The sequence below is a fragment of the Erithacus rubecula genome (genome assembly GCF_903797595.1).
Source record: "Erithacus rubecula genome assembly, chromosome: 10".
Taxonomy (NCBI): Eukaryota; Metazoa; Chordata; class Aves; order Passeriformes; family Muscicapidae; genus Erithacus; species Erithacus rubecula.
Genome location: NC_136662.1, coordinates 5,957,797 through 5,982,549, shown reverse-complemented (window position 1 = coordinate 5,982,549; position 24,753 = coordinate 5,957,797). Strand labels below are relative to the sequence as shown.

Here is a 24,753-nt window from a genome sequence, read left to right as displayed (position 1 = left end):
AACACATTTTCTAATCTAGGGGTTTTCATCCCTTTTGAAATGATCACACTGCTTTAGCTCAGTTTTCATGTTCCATTGAGGTCTGTATAAATAGCTTACTTAAAATGTGAATGTAGCTTAGAGTAAGAAATTCCTGCTGTGTGTGGCAAACTATGAAAGGGGAAGAACATTCTGTAGCAACTGTTGTTAGAAGGACAGATATCATGTTTGGGCAGAGATTGTTTGGTGTGAGTATTAGCTGTCTGCTTTTCAGTACAGAGTCCCCACTGGGCTAAGATCGAATTTGTTGTGAAAGTACATTGTAGATCAATACAGCAGGGGCCAGCTGATGGCTGAGCAGTTAAATAAATATCAGTGCAGCATTCCTCCAAAACTCAGTTTCTAAAGGATCAGCTGCATTTGTAGAAACAGGAATGTTGCAAGCTTTATGTATGAGAACACTCAGAGCTAGTTTTGTTTATAGTGATTGAATAATTTACTTGTTAAATAGCACTTCAAAAGGCTTTGTGTTTGCAGTAATAATCTTGAAGATTTGTAAAAGTTTTATTTGGAAAACAATATTGTTGGTGAGAACCTTGAGCAAATAAAAGAGCTAGGAGTTAATTGTGTTATTTAGTGCAATTTCATTAAAGTTACCACAGATACCCTGAGAAAGCTTCCATGTGGAATTTCTGCAGGTTTCAACAGATTTTCTCATTTTCATGTGCTGAACAGGTAGGAGCTTTAAACCTACTCAAATTTTTAAATCAGTCTCACAGTCAGCAGGTTGAAATAAGATGGATGATCTTTGGATGTGAACTCCTTATAGAATTAAATGAATTTTCAGCAAAGAAATAGCTTTGGTTATTCTGTGTCTGAGCTGTACTGATAAAGGAACAGATGCCCTAGTGCATGGATTCTTACTAGGTATCTGAAACATCCAGTGATTAAAGGAAAGTATTTGGGAAAGTATTACAGCCATGCACTAAACATGAGTGTTGAACTCTCATTTCCTGGTGTTCTCTTAGAAGGCTCCACCACGAGAGGTGCCATCAGGAAAACTGGCTGGCTGCTCTCTCTTCCCTGGCTGGTGTGAAAGGGCAGAGCAAGCATGCCCTTGGAGATAACCTCTCCTTTTTCATCTATCCCAAGAGAATTGGGAGACTGGCACAGGGAAGCATATCTTAGGGTTTATTTTATTAAATCCTTTATTTTGAAAATATTTTCTCTCTTTATTCCCAAATTTCATGTTTCCTGGTATGTTGTGAGCATCATCTAGTCAGAGCTGCACTCCTACAAAGCTTCTGTATTTCCAGAATTGCCTTCTTTGTGTAACAACAACAACAACAATAATAAGCAATTAAATAAATCTGATATGTGTGTGTGTGTGTGTGTGTGTGTATGGACATATATATGTGTATATAGGGAGTTCTTTTAATTTGCTGCATTGAAATTTTTTGGAAGAGCAACAGAACTGAGAAGAGAGTCTGCCCTCAGGAGCACTGTGTCTTATACCACCATGTCTCACTGAAGACTGTTCCATTTGTTTTGATGCACTTTGATTTGCTAAGTAGCTTGGTAGCTTGGGGTCATCTTCTTAAGACAAGAGTCTTTAGGAGCTCAAGAATAGCTAATACAAAGTGGGTCAGGAAGACAGTGCTATTTAAAGTACCACGAGCATTTCAGGCTGTTTGGCAGATCCATCATGTCCTGCATGTGTGCTGTGTTCAGCAGTTATTTTGAGATGGATAGGGGGAATAACTGGGTGCTTCTGGAAATTTGATACTCTGTTGTGTATTGTACTGGGCTGGGTTTGTGGCTCAGAGCACTCCAGCTACCCTGGGACAGGGCAAGGATTGTGCAGATGTAAGGCTTCTTGTTCTAGTTCTTCTTGATTACCACACAAACTGCATAATGTTTCTATTACTTGTCCAGTTATGCCAAACAGCTTCAAGTATTTATCACAAAGTATGGACAAGAACAACAAAGCTGGAGAAATACTCCTCAGGAACATCCAGTGGTCTGTGCACACTGAAGACAGCAAATTTTAAATGAAATTAGGGAATAACAGAAGGCTGAATTTGGTTGTTTATATATAGTCTCATTAACAACTCTTTCTTTCAATGAGTGTTGTTTTCAGTAACAGTGTTTTTCAACAAGCTCTGATTTTTGAATGAATACTTGTTTATCTTCTTTCATCATCCAAAGGTTCTTGTATCTGGCTGTGCACTTTTCCCATGTGGGAAAATAAACTTTATTGTATTAAGTGGTAATGTTCAGACCTTTTTCATAACCATGTTTCAGTTTGTAGCTTTTGTTTTTTGTAAAAATAAAATGGATGTGTGTTTCAATCATTTCTTGTTAAATCAGCAATATATTTATCTTCTCATGTCTTGGTAGAATAAACGTAAAATTAATTTGGTGCAGACACATATTTTTGGACTGAATTACAGTATATGTGTATGTTTACCATCCTAACTTCTTCTATTTCAATTTTTTAGGGAGAGCCTATAACTTTCTGTGAGAATAGTTTTGTGAAGCATCGTTCCAGTACGACTAAGCAGTTCCTGGAAACAGCTGTTAATCTTCAACTGTTTAAACAGGTATGAGAGGGTAAATGGGCCATATTTAATGATTTTTCTGTTAAAACATATCTGTATTTAAATACATTTTTCTTTGTGTCAGCCCACAAAAGTCTTGGATGAAATCTAAATACAAGCACTTTGGGTACAGTCATCCCAGATTTGTTGGTTTTTTTGTATCTGCAGTTATAGTTCAGAGGAGTGGTGGTGAAACTGAACAAAAAAATAACCCCAGAGTGCAAAGTAAGTGCATTATCTTTTCAGAGCCAGTCAGCAACCCAACTAAACAAGAAAAATCAGGGATCTCCCAGCTTGATGGTTGAACTTCATTTTCAGCTCTCTTGGCTCATGCCCAAAGAGCCTAAACAGCAGAGTGCTTAACTTAAATTGGACTTCACTGGTGTTTATTTAAAAACTGGATTCATCCTGCAACTAGAGTTTTCTTTGCTAGGCTTTTTGAGGTGTGCACACAGAGAATGTCACAAACCTGAGCTGTAGGGGTGGTCTGAGCAGTATTCTAGCTGATCTCTTTATGAATGCAATGCAGAATCTGAATTAATAGAGGACAAACTGTTGAATGTCTGGCACAGCTCAGTTATAGTTTGATTACAGTCTTTGAAATAGATTTTGTTCTTTGATTTTGTTCTGTAACTCTTCTCCCTTTTCATCATTTGACCCCATTGCATGAAAAGGGTGTTAAATTTATCACTGGATTTTTATGAAAATCAAGGAAAATGTGAATTAAATCAGAATAATAATGAAAATATGTATTTCCCTGCAACTGTCTGGAATGATTGATACATAAGAGTTTGTGTTTAAATAATCAATGGGACTTCTTTGAAGATATACAACCATGATAGATTAGGGAAATTCATTATATATGGAATCTTCTAATATAAAAAAAAAAAAGTGCTGTTAGTCTAAAGTGAAGGTTTGTGTGAGGATGGTATTTTATAGAAGGCCCATGAAAACATGATCACAAAATTGGGCTCCTTTAATTTTACCATGGGTATATAAAATATGCAAGAAGAAATCTGAAACCTTTTGAAGTATGATTGGATTGAAATGGGAAGAAGTAACAGATTGAAGTGTGGTTTACATTTTGCATATCTCCATATGATAAGGTAGCATGAAATTTTCTTAATAAAAAGCTGCTTACAAGCAATGTTTCTACATTGTTGTCCCACTGGTAGTCCTGAAAAAAACCTTCAGCTGCCATGAATGGGCTGGCTCTGTACTTCCCCATTACATTTTAATGTGTTCAATTAAACAGAATCAGTTTACAATTTGTTTATAGCTTGTTTTAATTTTATTTCAGTTGAAGGAAATAATAGAGGATTAGGAAATAGTAACAATTTTGATGATGTGTGTGGTTTAATAGTAGTAGTAGGTTTTTTTTTCATTGCTCTGGTTCTTGTTGCAGAGGTTACTCCTACTTATTCAGTTAATCCTCAGCCCAGCTGCATCTTCTCCAGTTTTTCCCACTGACAAATGAGCTGTTTTCAAAGTTGTATGTATTCAAAGAGACCAAACTGTATTTTATTCTACTCTGAAATTCTTTTAAGCAGAAAATAGTACTTAGAGGCAGCCTTAAACCTAGACCAAGCAGAAACTTGGTACTTTAAATGCACCCTTTTTTGCCATAATTGACAAGTGAGCTTTATTTGTGCTGTTCTATGAAATCCCTCCTCTGTCCCTTTAATTAGGGTAGCATGGAAGGTAACTAGCATTTGTATCAAGCTGCAAACATAAGTAATTAATAATTGTATCCTATGTGTCAGATAGGAGTGTCCAGGGAAAATACAAATTCATTCTTAAAACTAGCCTGAAGCCTAATGCCAGACTGTCTCCTTAAATAGTGCTCTTGTATCAGCAAGGTAATCTGCAACATTATTGGAATTTGTTCCTTACATGTTAGAAAATGTTATGTAGGAAAATAACTAATAAAGGCAGGAATCATAAGCCTTTGAAAATTGTTAGCAATTCTGATTCCATTTGCCATTATTATGATCTGAACTCTCTTCCTTTGAGATATGAGCTGTTATTTTGTGGAAGTCAAATTTATTATGTTCTTAGCTTCTAAAAACTTTTTGGTTTTAAAAATTGATCAAATTACTTGGATATTCTGAAGTGGATGTAGTCTCTAGTTTGGTTTTAGAACTCAAAATCAATTGAAGATAATGTCTTTAGTCACCTTAAATTTCAAGAGTAACACTGGAATTGTTAGTTTTTCATTGAAGAAGATAGACACCCAAGGGCTCTTTGGATCTCAGAATGATTGCATTTCTTGGAAGAGCATGCCCAAATTTTTCTCTGGGCTTGAAGAGTGTGGGTTTGAAAAATGAAAAGAGAAAACCCATAAATTTTATGTGTAATTCCACATGCTATTCTATTTATGTAGCAGTTTAAGTGCAATCATTAACAGTAAATTATTCAAAAGTAGTAACTACTACTAACACCACTACTAACACTTATCATTTCTTTTAAATAATGTCTCCAGTATCTTTTTGCCAACAGTTCTCTTTGTCAGTATTTACATTAAATACTCAATTGTTGTGACCCTCTCAAATCCAGTCAGTGTCTCAGCCTTCTGTTGATAGGATTTTACCAGATGATGAGTATGTCCATAAATCTTATGCTAGTTTATAGTATGGAATGAATTCATAACTTTTCCCCAAAGAGATAATGTGCTACAGTTCAAAGGAAGGGATGGCAGTGGAGGTTGTTGTTTTTTGGGGGGGTGGTTTTCTCAGCAGTAGCCAAAGGTGCTCTTATCTCTTTTTCTTACTGTGAAATAATCCAGGGATCCCACAGTGGTCTGACCATGAACCAGCCTGTTTGGAAAATGGCCAACTTAGAGTAAAATGAAAAAATAAGAAGGAATTTAGACAAGGAAGAGAGAAATATCTTTATGCTTACCTTATTCTTGCTTCTGGAATTTTTGTACCCTGAGAAAGTTATTTTTTCATGTCACTAGTCTGTTCATTGGCAAGCATCAGATTGTCACTGACACTGTTTGGATAATCAGTCATTAAAAATGATACAGCCAAATAATTAATTCTGGTTCATTCCTATGTGCTGTTTAGTACCAGTGAATAACTCATAATTCTTCCTAGAAGATGAACTGTGTGTAATTGTAAAATTGCTTTCTCACTTTATCTGTCAGATTTGAGTTAGCCTTTTCAAAACAGAAAGGGAGGGGTTGCTTCTTGAAAGAATTTTAAATCTGTAGGAATGTGCTTTTTCTACTTGAAGCCTAATAATTCTTGAAAAGAATGTATTTATCCATTCTGAGTTTAATTGTTAATTTTCTCATTTTGGCTTTTTCTGACATGCTTGGATCATTTCAGTCTATGTATATACATTCATCTGTAGCTGCAAATTCATGTGGTCATGCAGCTGGAACCTCTGCATAAGGACAACTGTTGCAATATGCATCTGTAGATGCACCTAAATAAGGGTTAGTGCTTAAAAAGACCCACAATTTCACAACAGGACATCAGGGAATGGCTTGGTGACCTTTATATGGCCAGAGTTAGTATTAAGTAATGAAATAAATTCTTGCCATTAGAAAAATACAGGAAAAAAAATAGAAATAATTTTCTTGTTTCATACTTACATTCCTGCTACTCATGGTTACGTTTGCTCTTGTAAAGTGCATCTGGGAGCAGTGTATTATCCTTAAGACATATATGGCATTGAACATATAGATTCCATTGAAATGGACACATTTAAAACTCTTAACACTGTGAAACAATAGAAGAGACAACAAGGTGTGTGTGACCCTTTTTTTTCACCTCCAGTTTATTGATGGTCGGCTATCAAAATTAAACACGGGAAGAGGATTCTCAGATGTTTTTGAAGAAGAAATCACAGCAGGAGGCTTTTGTGGAGGTACAGAATTAATTTGGGAGTACTCATTGACACTTCTTTGGGAACTGTTTGACATGATATCCTCATGATGTCCTGGAGTTTTAGAAGTCATTGATCTGAAATCTTAAGTATTATTTTACAGTATTAAACAAACATCTCTTCATTTAATACAGTGTAACTAGATACATAATAGTATGTGTCCCAGCAGTGATTTGTTAAAGGATAAAACCTTTCCAAGAATGAAGGGAAACAACAAAACAGTAAAATAATACATAGATTTCAGTATAGGATTAGTTATCACAATAGTGTTTACATTTTTGACTGCATATTTATATTATATGATGCATTCTATGTAAACTGTATTTTCAAAGTCATTTTGACATTTGTGCTGCTTAACTCCTAGATAATTATGTTTTCCATAAACACTTCATTTTCTTTACACATCTACTTATTCCTGCAGTGTAGAAATCACAGTGATGTCCTGAATGTTAAAAGAAATCTGCTTTCTCCAACAAATGTGTTACTCTAAAAAAAGGGAAAGCTTTTTAAAATTTGTATATGTGATCTAAGAAGGGACATGGAAATTTATCTTCTTTGTAAACAAAAATACTATTCCTTATGTTGTTTGCCTCAGTTGTGTTCACTGACAATTGTTACAACACTGTTGATATCTGCTAACCCATGTGTAAGAGTGCATCCTGAATCCAGTGCTGGTTTTTACAGGATTATGGAGTGGTTTCCTGTTAAACATTTGGACAGGTGTGTTGTTATTTGAAGTATTGTCATGTTTTAAACCCAGCACCACAAAGCTGCTCACTCTACTGCAGCCAAAACCAGCCCAGATGTAAGAGATGGTATCAAAAGATGAGACCAAAATATGTGTGACAGCACAAATGCTATTTTATGGTCAATCTTGAAAGTTGCATAGAAGCTTTCTCAGGAGATGGAGGTTGTGTGATTTGAGCAACTCCACTGAGGGGCAGATGGCAGCTTTGGATGGGCTTCCTTTGCAGGACTGTCCTTGAATGGGACACATTGAGGAGAGGATTTGATCCACACAGAGGAACTATCTAGTGCTGCAGAGCCATCTGTACCTCCTAAAAAAAATAGCTTATCTGTACTCAAAGTGCATAATTTCTTTTGTTCAAGATTTTCACTGCCTTCTTCTGCCTTCTGTGTCTTGTGCTAGGATCTAGCACATAACTTGGGGTTTTGTTTCATGATTAAATTGTGGCTAGTTATACAGAGATTTACTTCTTCCCTGCCTTCTTAGGGTAAGTTACGCTGCTCTGTAAACAGGTTTGAGACTTTGAGCATCCATTATTCAGATAGGTGATGTCAGTATTCAGAGCTCGTTTGCTGGCTGCAGTTAGGGGTCAGGAGGCTGCAATAAAACTGCAGTAGAAGTTAGATAAGGATGTTTCTTGGCTGTGCTGTGCAGGCTGTGAACTGTGTCTCACCTGGCAGTGCTGGGCTGCCTTGCACTGCCCGTGTGCTTTTCAAGTCAGACAAGCTGATAGTGCCAGGCTGTGGACAAATTGCTCAGGGCACAGACTCAGTATTTACATAACTGCTGTCTCATTATTGTTATGAAGTGCAGGGCTAACAATATGTGTGCAATTGAAGGTGACATTTTGTGATGCTAATGGGGTAGAACTATGATCTCTTTGTGGACTTAACTCCCGTCAACTTTAGCAGGAAGCCCGAGGTTTCAAAAAAACAGGTGAAACCCAGATTTCAGAAAAGTCACAGAAAGTTAGTGTTAGCTCCAAGCTGTTAAAAGGACAGGTGGACACATTCTTAGTGTAGACAGTATAATTTAGAAACTACTGAATCAAATTCAAATGGAAAGTGTTTCTTTAAGTAATCTTTTTTATATGCAACTTTAACTAAACCAGAAAATAAAATTAAATTCAAAACTGAAGAATAAAACTAAAATTTCATGTTTTAATTATTTTCTTTTTTAAAAGAAAGTGGTTGAAACTTATTTGTGTATCTGTATCTGAAAATAAATTTGTGAGGCATCTTCATTAGTTTGCAATTTCTAATTAAAATTTTCTCTTACATTTTATTGTGTAGAAGTATAGCTCTCAAGAGCTTTATATAACTTCCAATACAAGAAGAATGTAGTGATGGATTGGTTTAGCACTCAAATTTTTTGTAGAATATGTTAGTTATTTTTTAAATTACATTAATTTTACTACAGCAGTTTTTTCTTTTCTATTCAGCTACTATCACTGGTGTTAATAGAAGGAAAACTGAAAAAATAAAAGCATTTGAAACTCCCTTGTAATGAAAATTCATTTTAAAAGTTCAGATTTGGTTTTTTTTTGCTAGTCTTTCAGGAGGTTCAGCTCTAGCTGAGGGTATGCAGTGTTAGCATGGCTGTCTGTAGATGAGTATTTATCTGTTTTCTTGACTGTCATCCCTGAAGTGTCACTACATAACTAGATGAATGTTAAACTTGGTCATTTGCTATGATCCCAATTATTGTTTCTATTAATTGTTTAAGTCAGGTTGTGACAGAGGAAGCTCAGCTGTGGAAAGAGTCACTGGTAAGGGCACCTCAGGACAGGTGATACATGAACATTGTTGACAAGAATTGAAACGATGAAATACCATGTTAAAGACAGCAATTATGGGTCATGCAATATCCTTAACACCCCAGCAGTGGTTAAATTTCACCTTATACCTGTTATTCTGTTCTTCCTTCCTGACAGTTATAGGGAAAGTTCTGGGTTAAAGAAGTGAAAAATGAGTTGTTTCTGCTTTAGGGTGCTCTTTGCTGTTTTTTATGGAGATGGGGTCATGATGATTGTGAGGGTCGTTCCTCTCTAAGGAAGCACTGCTTTCACTTGTGCAATCATTCCTCATAGTCTGGCTGTCTCAAATTGCTTGTAAAATTGAGTGGAATGGGTGAAAGTACCAGATATGAGTCTAAAGAGTTCATGTTTCTTCACCTCATTTTGAAAATTGGGAATACCTTTTCCAGTGATCCAGTTCTTTGAAATGTTCTAGGAGTGTGTTTTGGCTTTCATTAGCCAGTCTATCCAGGCCTTAGTTAATGGGTGATTGTAACACTTGAGGAGTTTTGTGAGTTCCTATTAAAAGTCTGCAATGTTATATCAGTATGGTGTTTTCAACATGGTCAAACTCTAAAACTGGAGCACTCTTGTCAAAGTGAATGTCTTGTTGGGGTCAGTAGCAGCTCACAGTACTGGAACACTTGAGTGACTGATGTACTCTAAAACTTTCTCAGGGATCATGGACCTAATCTTTGTTGTTCAGCTGAAGCACCTTTGGGAAGTAGTATTGACTTCTTCATCAAGTAGAATTTAACGTGCTCCTTTGTGGCCAGTTTAGTCCTCAGGGGTCCTGCAGAAGTCAGTAGCTCTCTCTTGCCTTTAGAGGTTTTTCTTTCTGAGTGAAAGTAGATACAGTTAATAATTTAAAAGGATTTTTTTCTGCATTGGAGTATACAGTTGTGACATAACCCTTAGACTTTTCTCTTGTTCTTTTTCCTTGGTATGTTACCTTCTGGAGTCCATGTCATTGCTGTGTTTGAAAGTTTGCCCAGAGGGATCATTATGCTTGAATGCAATGAATATATTATTCTTTCCTTTGAGTTAGTATTTTTCTTTTTATACTTTCTAGAAATGTGTTACCTTATTATCATTTTAATTTCTGTTTTATATCAATTGAAATTGAAACTGTGTGGTGAAAACATAAGCCTTTACAAAGGAAACAGAAAACAAGCAATAAGAAATTCCTGGGTTTCTTTCTTTGTGTATGCATATTATTATCTCAAATTCTTTGTCTATCTGGAAAGAATTAATTGAGTAAATAATCCTCTAAGTACATATTTTGTTCCAATGATGAAGAGGCTTGCAACATTTAAAATGTTGAATATATGTTTGGTTGTGTTAATGTGACATTTCTCTTTCAGGAAATTCAAGATCTTATCAGCAGTGGATGCAGACAGTGAAGGTATAAACTTGGTTACATAATTATACTGGCCACCTTATCCCTTAGGTCTCCATCCTTTTTCTTACCTCTGTGTAATGGTACAAGTTTATACATTTGTGAGAAAGATATAAATACATTCTATAAGAAATACCAAGATTATACTATATGTAAAATTTTTTTGAGTTTTTTTCTTGAAGAATTAAAAAAAAAAATCCTATACATAAAACAAATGCCAAAATGCATAATATTTTTATGTCTGTATAGTCAAAGATTTCACTGCTTTCTGTATCTTGTTACATTCCATAACTCTGAATTAGGTGTGACAATTTGATACTAACCTTATCACTTCTAGTAAATAGCAATTTTGTTAATATGGATTTGTGCAATTTGGCTAGCAGAGGACCCTTGGTATAACCTTGTTATTCTGTAGCATTAGTAAAATATATTATTTTTGATTAAGAGAATTCTTGTGTGATTAAACTAGGTAGTTATTCCTGTCATGTCAAAGTATTTTTTTAGTTGCATAATAAATATGATAGGAACACATGAAAAACAGCCTAACTTCTGAATTGATTTTGAAATGGTAACAGTGAATGAAGACCAAAAATCCATCATTCTGTTGGAGTGCCTTGATAAATGTGTCAGCTCTGGAATGACGTACTGTAACCCTTGTGTAGCTGCAGACAGCAGGTTGGGAGGAAACACAGCTGTGCTTGCTCTTACCCATTTCAAAGGAAGGTTGTTACTTCTCCACTGCACACTGTTTGTTTTTCCTTGCTCTTGTCTTAAGGTTTGCCTTGTGTTAAAATGTTACTAAAATACATTTTTTTGTGTATTTCAGAAAGGCAGTGCACTGATCAACACAGCAATGACCAAAGCCACTCCGGCTGTGAAAACAGCATATAAATTCGTAAGAACATCTATTTCAAATAAATAATACATAAAAATGCTGCAATTTCTGACAAGTTCTCATTCTTTCTGAATGCTGAAAAACCTAAGCATTTTCTAAGTAAATTGCAAAAAAGTACTTCAGCCTGTAGAAAGTGTTTATCTTCGTTTGTTTTCTCATATAGCACTAGGATTTAGAGTTGATAACTTGTACATAAAATAGACTTTATCAAAGCATCAGTGTGCTGGGTTTCTTTCAGTCCTAATACACACTAGAAGCTTATTTGAATATCATTTAGGTATTTGATACACAGCTGTAATTTCAGTTTGGCAGTAAGTACTGCACTATTGAGATGTGGTAAAGCATCAGTAATGTGTGCAGCAAATCATCTGCTCCTTTTAAAAAATGATAGTGGAATACTCATATTTAACTGGGTTTAATGCTTATTCTTTTCATCTTACAAGATCTTGTTTTTCAAAGACTGCTTACACCATGAAACATGTGAGATTATACTGTATTATGCAGTATGGTAAAGCAGCAGTGGGAAAAAAGGAATTGAGAAGTATTTTAAAGTTGCTTTTATAATATGTGGGAAAAGATTTTTTGGCTTCCTTTTTGCTTTTCCAAATGTTTCACTAGCTGGATGCATTATAAGTAGTCCTGAATAAATCAGTAAATCAGTCTGTGATAGGGTATTTTAAGTAAAGTTTTCAAACAGAATTTTTAATTTTATATCACTTGAAAAACACAGCAGTCATGGAGAGAAGCAGGTAAATAAATTAAATATACTTCATATTCATGGACTCATTTATAATTTAAAAAAAGGTTCATCTGCAACTTATTCTTCTTCATTTGCACACTATCTTAGACTGTGGTTCAGCCTTCAATTTTGATAATTGTGCCCTTGATAGTAAAGGTTCTTCAAAGTGAACTTTTGTACATGCCAGGAAACTCGAGTAAACTTCTGAGCATCTTTATGTATATGGTATCCATATTTCTATCTCATTTAATTTCTTACATTGTTGTCCTTTATGGAGCCTACTACCAGAGGACTGAAATATGCATTTCTTAATTGTTACATAACTGATTGGGAGCTTTAAATAATGCCATTGGTAGCATCCCTCAGAGTTAGAACAAAGCAGTCCAAAATTCATCCAAATGCTGTGAGCAGGATCTGGAAAGTTTAAAGTGGCTTTCAGGTTAGCATCTGGTACATGGCACCCCATTGTGCTGTTACTGAGCTTATGGATGTATGATTTAAGGATCAAAAAGACTCTATGGCCTCCTGATTCAAGAATTATTTTATTTTCTGAGGTGTCACCACAAATTAAAAAAAAAAAAAAAAAAAAAAGGTGGTTTTCAGATATTTATGCCCTTGAATGTATTTTAAAATTCCTATCTTTAAGACAACCTTGCAAACTTCTGTCATTTTTCCCCCATATTTCTGTAGGAAAGACAATTTATTTTCTGTTAGGGTTTTGGGTGTTATACCCCTGTATTTTATTTTGTTTCCTTCTCCCCCCCACCCGCCCCCCCTTTCTCTCTCTCTTTTTTTAGCATAACAACATGGTATTCCATATTGATTTTTTTTTTTTTTTGTATTAAAGAATATTCTTGGCTGTTTTCTATGCAACAATGATTCTTGTCTGCCTCTTTTAATGCATACAGAATTCCCCCCTAAATAGCAGCACTGTGCTGTTCAGCAACACTGGGCAAAATCTCCATCTGCATATGAAATAATTTCTCTTAAGGTTGATGTTGCCCTGCAAGTTGCCAGACTGGAACACTGTAGCAGTCATCTTAAAAATCTTCACATTTTTTCAACATGCTTTATTGCTAAACATACCCTTTCAAATCTAAAGGAGCATTTCAAATAAGGGAGCATCTCCCTAGGAATAATGGGGAATTTTTGAGTGTGTGTGTTTTCACAGCCCTGGCATGGATGTACTGGAAAAAAAATCCTTAAATTCATGGAGAAAGCATGAAAATAAAAAAGTACAGTGGCAGTGCACGTTTGAAATTTGTGATAAAGGTTATTGCCCTTCTCTATATCACCAGGTGTTTAAAAAAAGGCAAAATAAGTATGGCATCATAAGGCATGTTCTCTGACTACAGCCAGTGTCTTGCAGAGCAATTTAAGTCCTTTTATTTCTCCAGGCAAAAAACCAGGCGAGGCAAGGAATAAAAGAAGTGAAGAGTAAGTTAAAACACAAGGTATGTAGTAAACTTTATTTACCTTCTTACACTGCTTCCTGTATCAGTTTGAAGCTTATACTTTACAAATCACATGAGATTTGTGTTTTTAATGACTTTTGAAATATGCTTAGCCCTTTGTTCAACAATACATTTTTCATAACGAGCCCTCTGGCAACTATCTGTCATTCTATGCATCCTCTGAATAATCTCTTTATTGTTTGCATATTTTTTCATAGAACAACAGAGGTCTTCAAAGATATATTAAGAGGATGTATGTTTTCATAAAGTTGATTGCTTTGATATCACAATCAAAGCCTTTGCTTCAAGCTGAGAATTAGAGAAGGGAGAGTCTTGCAGTACAGTGTATTTCAGGAGGTGCAGTTGTCCAGTTTTAGTTCCATAAGATACGTGAATGCAACATTTCAAGATGAATTAATAGTTTCGTTTTGCAAAAGCAACCTCACAAACTATCAGAAAAGATGGTTTAGGCATTTTTCAGCAGCTTTTCCCATTTGGAATTTTGTTTCCATGTAAGATTTTTCTGTACAGAGAAAGAACAATTTTTTTGATACCTATTATACTATTTTAAGAAAAATTTTGGAAACATTTGAACACCTCAACTTTTAAACGATCACGTTGGTAGTCCAACGTTTTGAAAAGCTAAATTTGGTTTTCTTACTACAGATGGTATTTTCATGACAGTCATAGATTGTGGCAAGATAATTTTGAATGCATTCTGCATGCATAATATGGAGAGTATGTTTGCAGATGATGATTATAAATAAAGGAGTTTAAATCTGTTTTGTTGCATAGGAGAGTGAGGAAGAGTGTGGAACTTGCAGTGCTGGTGCAGTGCAGACTGTTCCTGTCTACACAACGCATTATGACAAAAGAACAAGCTCAGAAAAACGGAGACTGGCACAGGTAAGACACCTGAAACTTCTCTTTCTATTCACATACATCTAGGGAAAATTTTTGCTGCTTACAGTAGTGTGTTTGTGAATCAGCTTCCAAGATGATTTTCCTGTGTTTGGATAGTGTGATTAAAAGGCTGTCTTCATAGAAATACTGCTACACTGCTTGTGTGGGGGAAAAATGCTATTTGTGTTTCATCCCTGTTGAGAGGGGAAGGAACAGGAGATCTGTAAGTATGGATCTGAGATTTAATTCTTAAATACTGGTTTGGAGAAAGGCTTCTCGCAAAAATGCATTCTGATCTATTCATAGATCTGTATTAAGCTATCTCTTTTCCTTTAAGGCATATTATTATTGTGTTTCTAATAAATTGTTTTGGCAGTCATATGGCCTTTAACATTGCTGAGATAGTTATGGTTTATTATTCTGTTAATAAGTCATCTAGTTAATGCAGTGCCAGTGTCTTGGCTTTTGTTCTCTAATCCTTTCTAGTCTAGATTTGAAGTAACAGGTGCGGTGTCTCAACTTTGGCAAGTGTTCTAATGTTTTTGGATTCATTTTGACAGTTTTATTTCAAAAACATCAACAAAGTAGTTTTTCTAACACATTATTTTCCTGCAAATATTTACCTGCATATGTACATATTTTTAATGTATGGGTATTTATTTTTGCATTATATTGTTTTTAATATACATGGAATTTTAATGCCTGTATTTTCCTAATATGAGAATTAAGTATATTAATTTAGTCCAACTGATCTGAGAAAATTTATTTTTTGCTCTAGGTACTGCAATAATAAAAATCCGGGTTGTCTAATCAATTTGATTTTGAATTAGTTTTTATCAGTAGTAAATACAAAGTTTCTGAAATATAACATAGAACTGATGCAGGTGATTGCTAAATGATGGTGAAATTGTACATTAGTATTAATTACTTTTTTTTAGTAGGGTTATAAATAATACAAAGACTTTCTGCTTTACTGGTATGGTAGTGCTGCCTATTGTTATGTACAGGAGTCTGGGGATACAAAGGAATATAATTCACCTTGGTACAATTAAAGATTTCTTTTGAAGGTGTGTGTTCAGACAGAACAATTGAACTTTCTGTGTATAAGTGTTTGTGCAGCTCTACAGTGCTAAGTCCTGTAGTCATTGCTGTTTCTCCCAGTTGTGCTCTAGCTGTGCAAACAGGCAGGAGTGCAGATGTGTGCCTGGCTTTGTTTCCATGCACCCATACATGCACTGGGTGTGTTACTGGATGTGTGTGCATGTGGGGTGCATTTACCAACAAAGCTGGGACCTGACAGCCTCACAGTTTTGTCCTGCTCCAAACCAAAGGGTCTCCTTCCCCAACTCTTGTCCCAAATGTCACATGAGCCCAGTGGGCAGGAAGGAGCACGTGGGGATTGCCCTCTAAGAATGCCTGCAGCTCTCATTTGTGCCATTCTCTTTTTCCTCCTCTCCAAAAGCAAACAAACCAAAGGATTTCTGAAAAATAAGTCTGCTGTTGCTACCCTTTTTTTTATTTTTGGTTGTGGTGTTTGAATAAGATAACATAAATTCTTTATTAATAAGTGGTGTTTTTAAAGTTTCCATCCAAATAAAAATATATATTTGTGTTCACAATGCATGTCTATGAGAGAGACCATGTTTGAGCTAGTACTGAATCTTCTGTTTAAAAGAAGTGAAATTCTGAGTGCTGTTACAGTCAGGTTTAATTCTTTTTCTGGTAGTCTTTACCCTGCAAATGAGACTCTTTACCCAGATTTCTAAAATTATCTTCACCAGTGGCTGTATCAGTATAAGGTTAGTACTAATGTGGAGTTCAGGCAATTTGATGCATGTTTAAAGTAAGGACCAGATACTATTGTTATATTGGTGTACTGAAATACCCACCCCAAACCTAGATAAACAATGAACAAGAGAGAAGGATTCCTTTCAGTGGTCATCCTGCTTCCAAAATAGAGACACCTTTGCACTTTATTACTATTTCTTCCATACTGAAACATTTAGAAATTTGTAAATACAAAAAAATTGGTGTCATGTTTTATGTCGTATTGGAAGTATCCATTGAGCTTTTCCTTCTCCACTTCTTGGAAACAGTTAAATACTAAGAGTTACCTGAGATGCTGTAAAACACACTTTAAAAAGTTATGTAAGATATGAAAGTTCACTTTACTTAGGAAGATAATTTTAAAAATTCATTCCTAACAGGATTTGGGGATCTGAGAGGACATTTCCTATACAATAGGAAGTGAATCTGCTTTTACCCCAACAAACAGGAGTTTGTATATGGGTCTGCTAATTAGTACGGTTATTTCCTGTTTTGTTGATGAGGCTTTAATAAATGTCAAGGGTACAGCCATGAAGATCTCCCAATTAGGCTTTGGGTTTGTAAAACCCAGCCCCTTTGCTTTTGTGTGAGGATGACAGTTCCAACTGCAGCCTCAGCCTAACAGGGCTCAAGGGAAAGGATACTTCTCTGGTTTTATTGAAAACACAGCCAATTTGGCCCAGGGAGAATACCAGCACTGGTCACAGTGCAGAGCCATTTTTAACAATGAATATTTACTAAGCTTTATCACTGCTGTCATAGTGGCTTCATTGTATTTTTTCTCTTCCAGATTGGCAATAGGCTTAGGAAAAATCAGCCGTAAATTAAAAAAAAAAATAAAAAATTATAGCATCTAAAATAGCTGTCGAAACCTAAGCAGAGGATAAATAATTAACTGCTTTATTGCAGACTGAAGTGCTTGGTTGCCCTTGCCCAGTGTTCAGTTGAAGGTGTTTGCTGGAAGAAGCCGAGGCGAGCGCGCTGCGCACAGTGAGCGCGACAGCCGCCCCTCTCTGCTCTGCTCACTCAGCCTCCCTGGGCTGGGCTCCTCAGACATGTGTGAGCTTAGCTTACTGCACGGCAACATTAACAGATGGATTGCCCTAAGCAAGGGAAAACCACAACAACAAAATCCAGTGAAAGTGGAGGATTGAAGCTTTTTATTGTTAAGCCTTATTAAAACCTTGGCATGTGCACTGCTGTTAACTGTTTCGTGCCTAGAGCTAATAATATGTCTGGGGTATGTTTCATCTCTTACATTAATTAGGAATGTGGAAGATACAAGAAATCACCAGCTAAAATTTCTGAAATGAAAATTAATGGAAACATGAGATTGCCTAGGCTCTGTTTGCAGTATCTTGTGAATGATACTGCTGAGTTCATTTAACTATTGATGAGCAAGGTACAGCAGGGCATGCTTTAGACTATGGAGCTTTCAGTTTTTGCATAATCTGTTTTAATTCTGTGCCATTATATGCTCTCAGGTAATGCAAGTTTTTGGGTACACAGGGACCAAAATGCAGTAGGAGCTCTGTAAAATTGTTTCCAATTAATATATAATTAAAAAGAGAGCATGTTTATTATTATCCTTGTTAGAATGCCAGGAAGATCTGTTTGATTTAATGAATATGATCTTTTTAATTTTACTGTTATATCAGGTGTTTGGGTAGCTTATTGAGAATAGACCATGTTAGGATATCAACAGTCATAATGTATTTTATGGCAAATAAAACACTGGAAGATTAGCAGAATATCAAATAAGAGCTAGGAGTTCCCTTTGCAGTTATGAGTTAGCAATGCCCCTTGTCTCTCAGAAAATGTATGTTCTACCTGTACCTTTAGGCACCTACTACCTTGCATCTGTCATGGAAATAGGCATGTGGATTTTAAATGTGGATTCACCAATCACTGTGTCTCAGCACTGCTTTAAATGTTCCTGTATTGGAGACACCAAGTGAAGTACTCACCATGACTTGCAGAATCCAAATACAGTGTCTAAGGTTTTTAAAACACTTTTAATAAAAACCAAGTTAGACTAAACTTTTTTCTTGGTGTTCCCAAACAGAAGAAAGTTTTCAAGATGTTTTTTCTTTCTTTTTTTAAAGCATATTGCAGAAGGAGCTTTTTCACTTTTATTGAAGCATGTCTTAGAGACTATACAATGTATAATTCAGCTTGCAGTAGGTGTGCTTGGCATCTGTTCAACAAAGACAGCAAGTGTCAGGCAGGAAGATGTGTTCAGAATAACCTTACCTTCAGGAGTGCCCCATTTATCAATATCCCTACAATGGCCAGTAAAGTAAATGACATAATCATTAGCTACAAAAGACTTCTAGTAACTGATTACCCTCCTAACCTGAAAAACATGGTGAGAGTGGCCTATTCTGAAGACTTTCCTTTTCCCAGGAAAATAAGAGAAGAGGTAGTAATACTGCAGTGCTGGATATACATATTCTGTATAAGATGACTGAATATCTTTTATAAAAAATATCCACAGTCAGCCCCACAATGATTTCAGAAACATTAATCTGATTAAGCGCATTTATTTGTATTCAGACAATGTGCTTGAGATCATATCTATGCCTACCAACCACATACAGCACTGGTTCTGTTGCTGGAGCTCTCATTGACTGAAATATTATAAATTGAAAGATGTCATAAACAGTATGAGCTAGTTTTTAATGTAAATCATGTTTTGCTTCTGTAAAATACAGTTTTGAAGTAAGCATTGGTTGATCAGTAAATTCTGTTTCTTTAGCTAATGTGGTGTAATGAGAAAATATCGTAGATATCATTAGCTTCCTTTAATTTGGAGAAAAATCTTTTGTCTTGTTGTGTCAAGTAAGATCTCTTCATTCTGCAAAACATTCAGATTTCCTTTTAATTAAAAATGAAAAAGCTAGGCAGCCAAAATTCAAATTGCAGATTACGAGAGTGCCCTCTGGTGGCTTTGGTTCTTTTCCAAAGTGGCAGAGCACACGGGGATGCTCTGCCTGTGCAAGCCTTGCCTGGTACAATGAAAACCTCTCCCAAGTCAAGGGGCATTTCCTTTATTTGTGTCAAGTGAAATTGGCCCTGCATTTTGTGAAAATTAAGCATTTAGGTGTTTTCATGTGTCATGCATGATACTGTTTTCAGGAATAGGGGACAGAAGTCCCAAGTAGAGGTATAATAACAGAAAAACCTGAAACTCCTCTGCAGAGTTGTGCTGTTTTTTCTGCACCCATAAACCAGTGCCAGCCTTGTGGCTGCTTGTCTTGGAGTTTTGCTGTAAAAATCACTTGAGAAATCTCTTCACTAATTACCGTGATTCCAATTTAATTAAAAAAAAAAATAGATGGGATAATGGTCAGGAAGTGTCTCTGGAACTTTTTATTACCCTGTAGGATGCTTGGTTTTTCAGGGCAAAGTCATCACCACACCTACCTCTGGTCTGTCTTACTGAAAGAAAAATTTATATAAGCAAAAAGTTTGCAGATGCTTTTCCTGGCTATTGTAGCCCCCCTCTTTAAATGTTTTAATAAATAGAAATGCAGCCTTTCAGTGGGTCTTTCTTGTGCAGATAAATGAACCATACTGGTTTGTCTAGCCCTTTTCCTTTTTCTGAAGGATCTCAGAGAAAAATGCTGTCTCACAAAGTGTCTTCAAACTGGGCAAACCTTTCTGTCCTCAGTATTTGATTGAAATAGCCAGATGAAGTTTTTCATCAGGAGAATTTATTGTTATCTTAATGTAGCAGCAGCATCTTTTATGTTCTTTTGTTGTGTATCTTCTGTCTTACATCATGAGACAAGGTTTTACTCTACTAAATCAGGGAGCCAGGGGAGCCATCAGACAACAGCTGGAACCTGTGTCCTGACTTCTGTGTTGCTTTTGCCTTCTGGCTTGAAGGTTTGAAGAGCATCACTTCACATCTAAAACTTCAGCTCTAGTACTCTATGCTCCCTAATATTTTCTTCCTCTCTATATTCCTCTACCTAAGAATGAAAAAAAAAAAAAAAAAAAAAATTAAATTAAAGACAAAAGTTTGTCTGGAGGCAAAAGGAGGGAGAAATAGAAGAAATGGGAAAATCCTTTCCTGCAGGGAGCTCAGCATCTCTGAATGTGCAAGTCCAGATTCAGCCTGTCTAATTTTAGGTACTTCTGAAATGCTGAAGTTAGCAGCAGTGCTGCCTTAGGCTTTCTGCAGTAATTGGAGAGAGGGGCATGGCTGAAGGGCAGCTTAACCCACCTGGAATCTCACAGCATCTTGATGATGCCTCTGTCTTGCTGCTAATTGTCTAATTTGGGCCCTAAAATACTGAAATTAGTAACATCCAACTCCAAGTGCCAGCCAAATTCCACAGCACCATGCAAAGAAAGACCTTATTTGTTGAGCAGAAGACTCCTACTGGTGTCAAACAGGAGGTGGGACTTCTCCTTGGTAATTCTTCTGTTTGGAATCCCTAGATAATGTAGAAATGTGCTTGGAGTCAGTATCTTCCACAGTCCATAGGTCTGGGTTTGGTTCTGCTGAAGTTTGGAGATGTAGGATATTTATGTTTACAATTGCATCCATGTTGTACATTTTAACTTACATGGTTTTAGTAACTTTTCCTCTGAGGAAGTCACACATGATCAGAAAACAGTGATTGTACCATGACATAGTTCTGCCCTTATAAGGGTATGATGCACATTTTACCCAAAAGATCAATTTAACCAGTGGTCTCTCTTTTGTCTGCTTAGGAATTATATCAAATAGATAGCACATTCCAGCCAAATAAACTGGATTTACAGCTGTCCTTGTTCACTAAAGTCTCACAATGTGCACCTGAGTTACTTCCAGGTCTCTTGACTTTCTTGTTACCTCAAGTCCATGTTCCCTTTTCTAGTTTTGTTCATATAAACATTCATGTGGCTTTGGACACTGGTTTTTCTTTGCTGACACACATTATCTTCCTGCTGTTGTGTACACTGTGACCCTTTCAGCCCTTCATTCTGTCATTTAATTCTGTCTAATCATTGAGTGTACATTAGAACATTAATAACCATCAGAAAAGGGAAAATAAGTGATGTATTTCTCCATTTTTGTAACTGCAAGTTCTGCCTGGTGAATCTGATTCTTAAAATCATGCACAAAAAATGAGCTGCTGGCTTTAGTTATTGCAAATGGCACTGCAAATCTCCACGTCCTATTTTAAAAGACTAACACTTGTGCTTGTTGCCAATTAAAGAGAAGCCAGACTGCCTTTGGATGGTGCACTCCTTGCAGCTAGGATGGTGTGTGGCACAGTGCCATGGTGCATCATCACTAGAAACGGGAGGCTTTGCTAAGAATAGCCTCAGTGCCATTGAGAAAAGCAGCCTCTGCCTGTTGGGAGGTGCTGCCTCGCTCTGGGCAGTTTTGGGGGGCTGATTTGGGAGACTCAGACTTCATGAGGAAAAAGGGTTTGTGATTCCTCAGGGAAAGTGCAAGGTTGCTTGTTGTTTTGGAGCAAAACATAACTATTTTCTGGGAAAATATTTGCAGAAGCATGATTAATTGTTGAAAAGGAAAAGCAGCATGACACAATTGTCAAATGATACCTGTGTTTGGGAGTCTAGCACACATCAGTGGTAGGGAGCTGAGAGCTTGTTCATTTTTCACTACAGTAATTCAGAACAAAAGTAATTACATGTGCTATCCTTGACTAAGTATCTCAACAAATTCATCACCTGTACTTACAATAAATCCTACCTCAGCATAAGTATCAGGGTTTCCTACACCTTTACATAGTCACTGGAGATCTCTGTGGCATTAAAGAGCACTTGGCATTTCAAAGCACTGTGCCCATACACATATTTCTGGTAGTATCTATTTAATTTATATCCAGGACAGTTTTCAGCTATCAGAGCATTCTTGATTAGAATCTGTACTTTTTTTCTGTCTCTGCTTTCCTCCTCCTTTCATCAGTCTCAGCTCTCAGGGAGTGTAATGAGGAGTACCTTCCTGTGAGTCATGGCTTCAGGTCACAGTGCTGAACCGGAAAGGAAGGCGACAAGTTGTGCTTTACTGGAAAGTCTGACTGAGAGATCTTTTGCTTCCCTACTGGATGGAGCCACAATTATGTCTCTGACTTGTTGTAGAGAAGGATGGGTAAAATAAAACACTGAATCCTAAACAACAGTGGGCTTATATTTATTTTGTTTTCTCATACTGCATGAATAGTATCTAAATTTTTAAGAAAAAGAAAACAGTATTTCACAGATTTAAACTATGATATATATTTTCCTTTTTTTTGGAACTTTATATGTGTTGATGTATTGAGTAACCAGTGAATGTGAAATTATATTTGTGCTGCCATTTATCAAAAGATTATTTGTTTTTCACTTGGAGTGTAATTAATAGCAGAAGCCTTGTTAAACTTCCTGCCTTAGTATCAATCAATAAGCACTCATTACCAAAAGCTGGACATCTGAAAGGTCTAGCATTATATAAAAAGCTGACATTTCAAAGATTGACTTTCATGCCTAATCAAGAATATAACCATCTTACATTTAAATCCTTTAGCATTCATGTATTTTGGCAGTTTTATTCTAAAGTAGTACATTTTGTGAGGCTACCAGCAAGCAGAAGAGAACAATTTAAGGACTGACTCTCCCTTTATTTGATTCTACTGTGTATATACTGTCAGGTCCTTTTCCTTATTTCAGTGATCAGCAGTGGTTCAGGCTGTAGACTACTTGCAGGAGATTTTGAAGCAGGGCAGCAACCAGGGAGGATGGATATGGTGAATACAAAAAGAATATATAGCCTCATACCAGCTTGTGGAGAGCATGAGCTTGTGTTTAAGTGTGCTCAGCTCTTACATTCCAAGCAAAATGAGAGATGAGAGATGCCATGTGCAGGAAGGTGAGAGAAATTTGAAACAGCAAAAGTTGAATCCTTGTCCTTGTTATGATATAAAGTAAATACATTAAGTAATAGATTTAATATCTAAGCAGAACTGTTTGGAAGAAGCAAAACAGCCATGTACCCTAAAAAAGTTTGTTCCTTTATTTTATAGAAGAAAACATGACAGCAGTCTATTAAGACTTTATAAAGTTCTGCTGCAGCAAGAAAGGACTGTTGCCGTATCATTTCTTGTGGTAATAAATTTAAATGGTCTGGTTGTTATTAGGATGCTAATCAGGAAGGAAGCAGAAGTCTGTCCTTTTTTCATAAAGGGGTATAAAAAAGGTTACACACTTCAAAATGCAGAAAAGACAGAAATTAAAAGCTTAAATAACTGCAAACAGCAGGGTACGTCAGTAATGGAAGGACTTCTTAAATGACTCTGACAGCTTTTGCAGGTGCACATACTCTGTCACTTTACCTAGTGGAGCACTGAAAAAGTTTTATGGCTCTCCTTTTGAAATTTATTAAGGGTTTCTTTCTTTCTTTTTCTTTCTTTGCAAAGTAATCTGGACATACCCCTCCCTTGCAGTCATTTTTATTACAGCTCCTAAAGGAAAGTCACCTATTCAAAAACATGTGTTGCTTGTTGTCTCTGTGGTTAGCTCATAGAGCTGTAAATGCTGGAGAAGGTTGTTATTTACAGCCAGATATTTTCTTTTCCTTCCCTTCTCCCATATCTTTTTCTTTGTATGTAAATCCCATTTTATTTAGTTTAGTTGTTGAAAGTCTCCCTGTGTAATTTTGTAATATACCCCTAATCATTTAAATTGGTAACAAAAATGTTTTTTCAGAGTTTGACCATCAGGAGCTAGGAGTTCTTGTTTTGAAGGGAGATTTTAGGTTTATCAACTTGTCTGTTACATTCCTTTACATGAATATTCCTGCTTTCACAAACACACTTGCATATTACTGTTTATAGATGTTCTGAGGGGCCACTGCAATGCCTGTGGTGTTTGCTGATTCTACTTAATTTTATTCAGCTTCTGTTTCTCAAAGACTTTTTTTCCTTTTTTCTCCCCTTTTTTTAAGCTTGAATCTGTCCTCTTTGAAATATTATTTATTATTTCAGCAAATCAGCAAGAGGTATTGTGTAGAATTTTATTCCACTGACAGAGCTAATTCCTCTATAGATGAACAAGTGTCAGTTTCCATTTTGTTTTCTGCAACTTCTCAACATTTTAAAGAATCTTCCCTGTGAAATCTCATATTTAGGTTAGTAGGAGCAAATGTGATGGCAACATCTAATTTTGATGCAAATTCAAAGAAAATGAGAGAGGCAGAGAGGATTTTGCCTTCCAGGACCCAATTCCAGGTTAGAGCTTGAATTAGTGAATGAATGTCATGTCAGAATTTTCTTGGGGAAGTGGTTAATTTCCAGTGTTATCAAAACAAAGTATTTTAATTTTCCCACTGAAGATAAATACTTAAAGGTGTAACTATTAAACCAAAACCAGTGACTGTGGTTGTGACAGGCATCAGTAAGAGAACCAATCACCAGTATCAGTTAACAGAGGGATTCACTTTAGTTACAAGCAGGAGAATTATTGATTGCAACAGTGATGGGAAAAACACAAAGAATTCACAAAAAAATGAAAGAGAAATAG

At 36.1% G+C, this 24,753-nt stretch overlaps 1 protein-coding gene across 2 annotated transcripts in view; it reads left to right on the top strand.

Annotated features, from left to right (window-relative positions):
• DENND1B (DENN domain containing 1B) overlaps positions 1 to 24,753 on the top strand; it is a 140,307-nt gene that overhangs the window by 110,593 nt on the left and 4,961 nt on the right. For both annotated transcript variants that reach the window (XM_079313487.1, XM_079313486.1), the window contains 6 exons: positions 2,481 to 2,582; positions 6,365 to 6,455; positions 10,381 to 10,421; positions 11,242 to 11,310; positions 13,447 to 13,503; positions 14,299 to 14,409. In XM_079313487.1, coding sequence (XP_079169613.1) covers positions 2,481 to 2,582; positions 6,365 to 6,455; positions 10,381 to 10,421; positions 11,242 to 11,310; positions 13,447 to 13,503; positions 14,299 to 14,409 — 471 coding nt within the window. The remainder of the gene's footprint in view (positions 1 to 2,480; positions 2,583 to 6,364; positions 6,456 to 10,380; positions 10,422 to 11,241; positions 11,311 to 13,446; positions 13,504 to 14,298; positions 14,410 to 24,753) is intronic.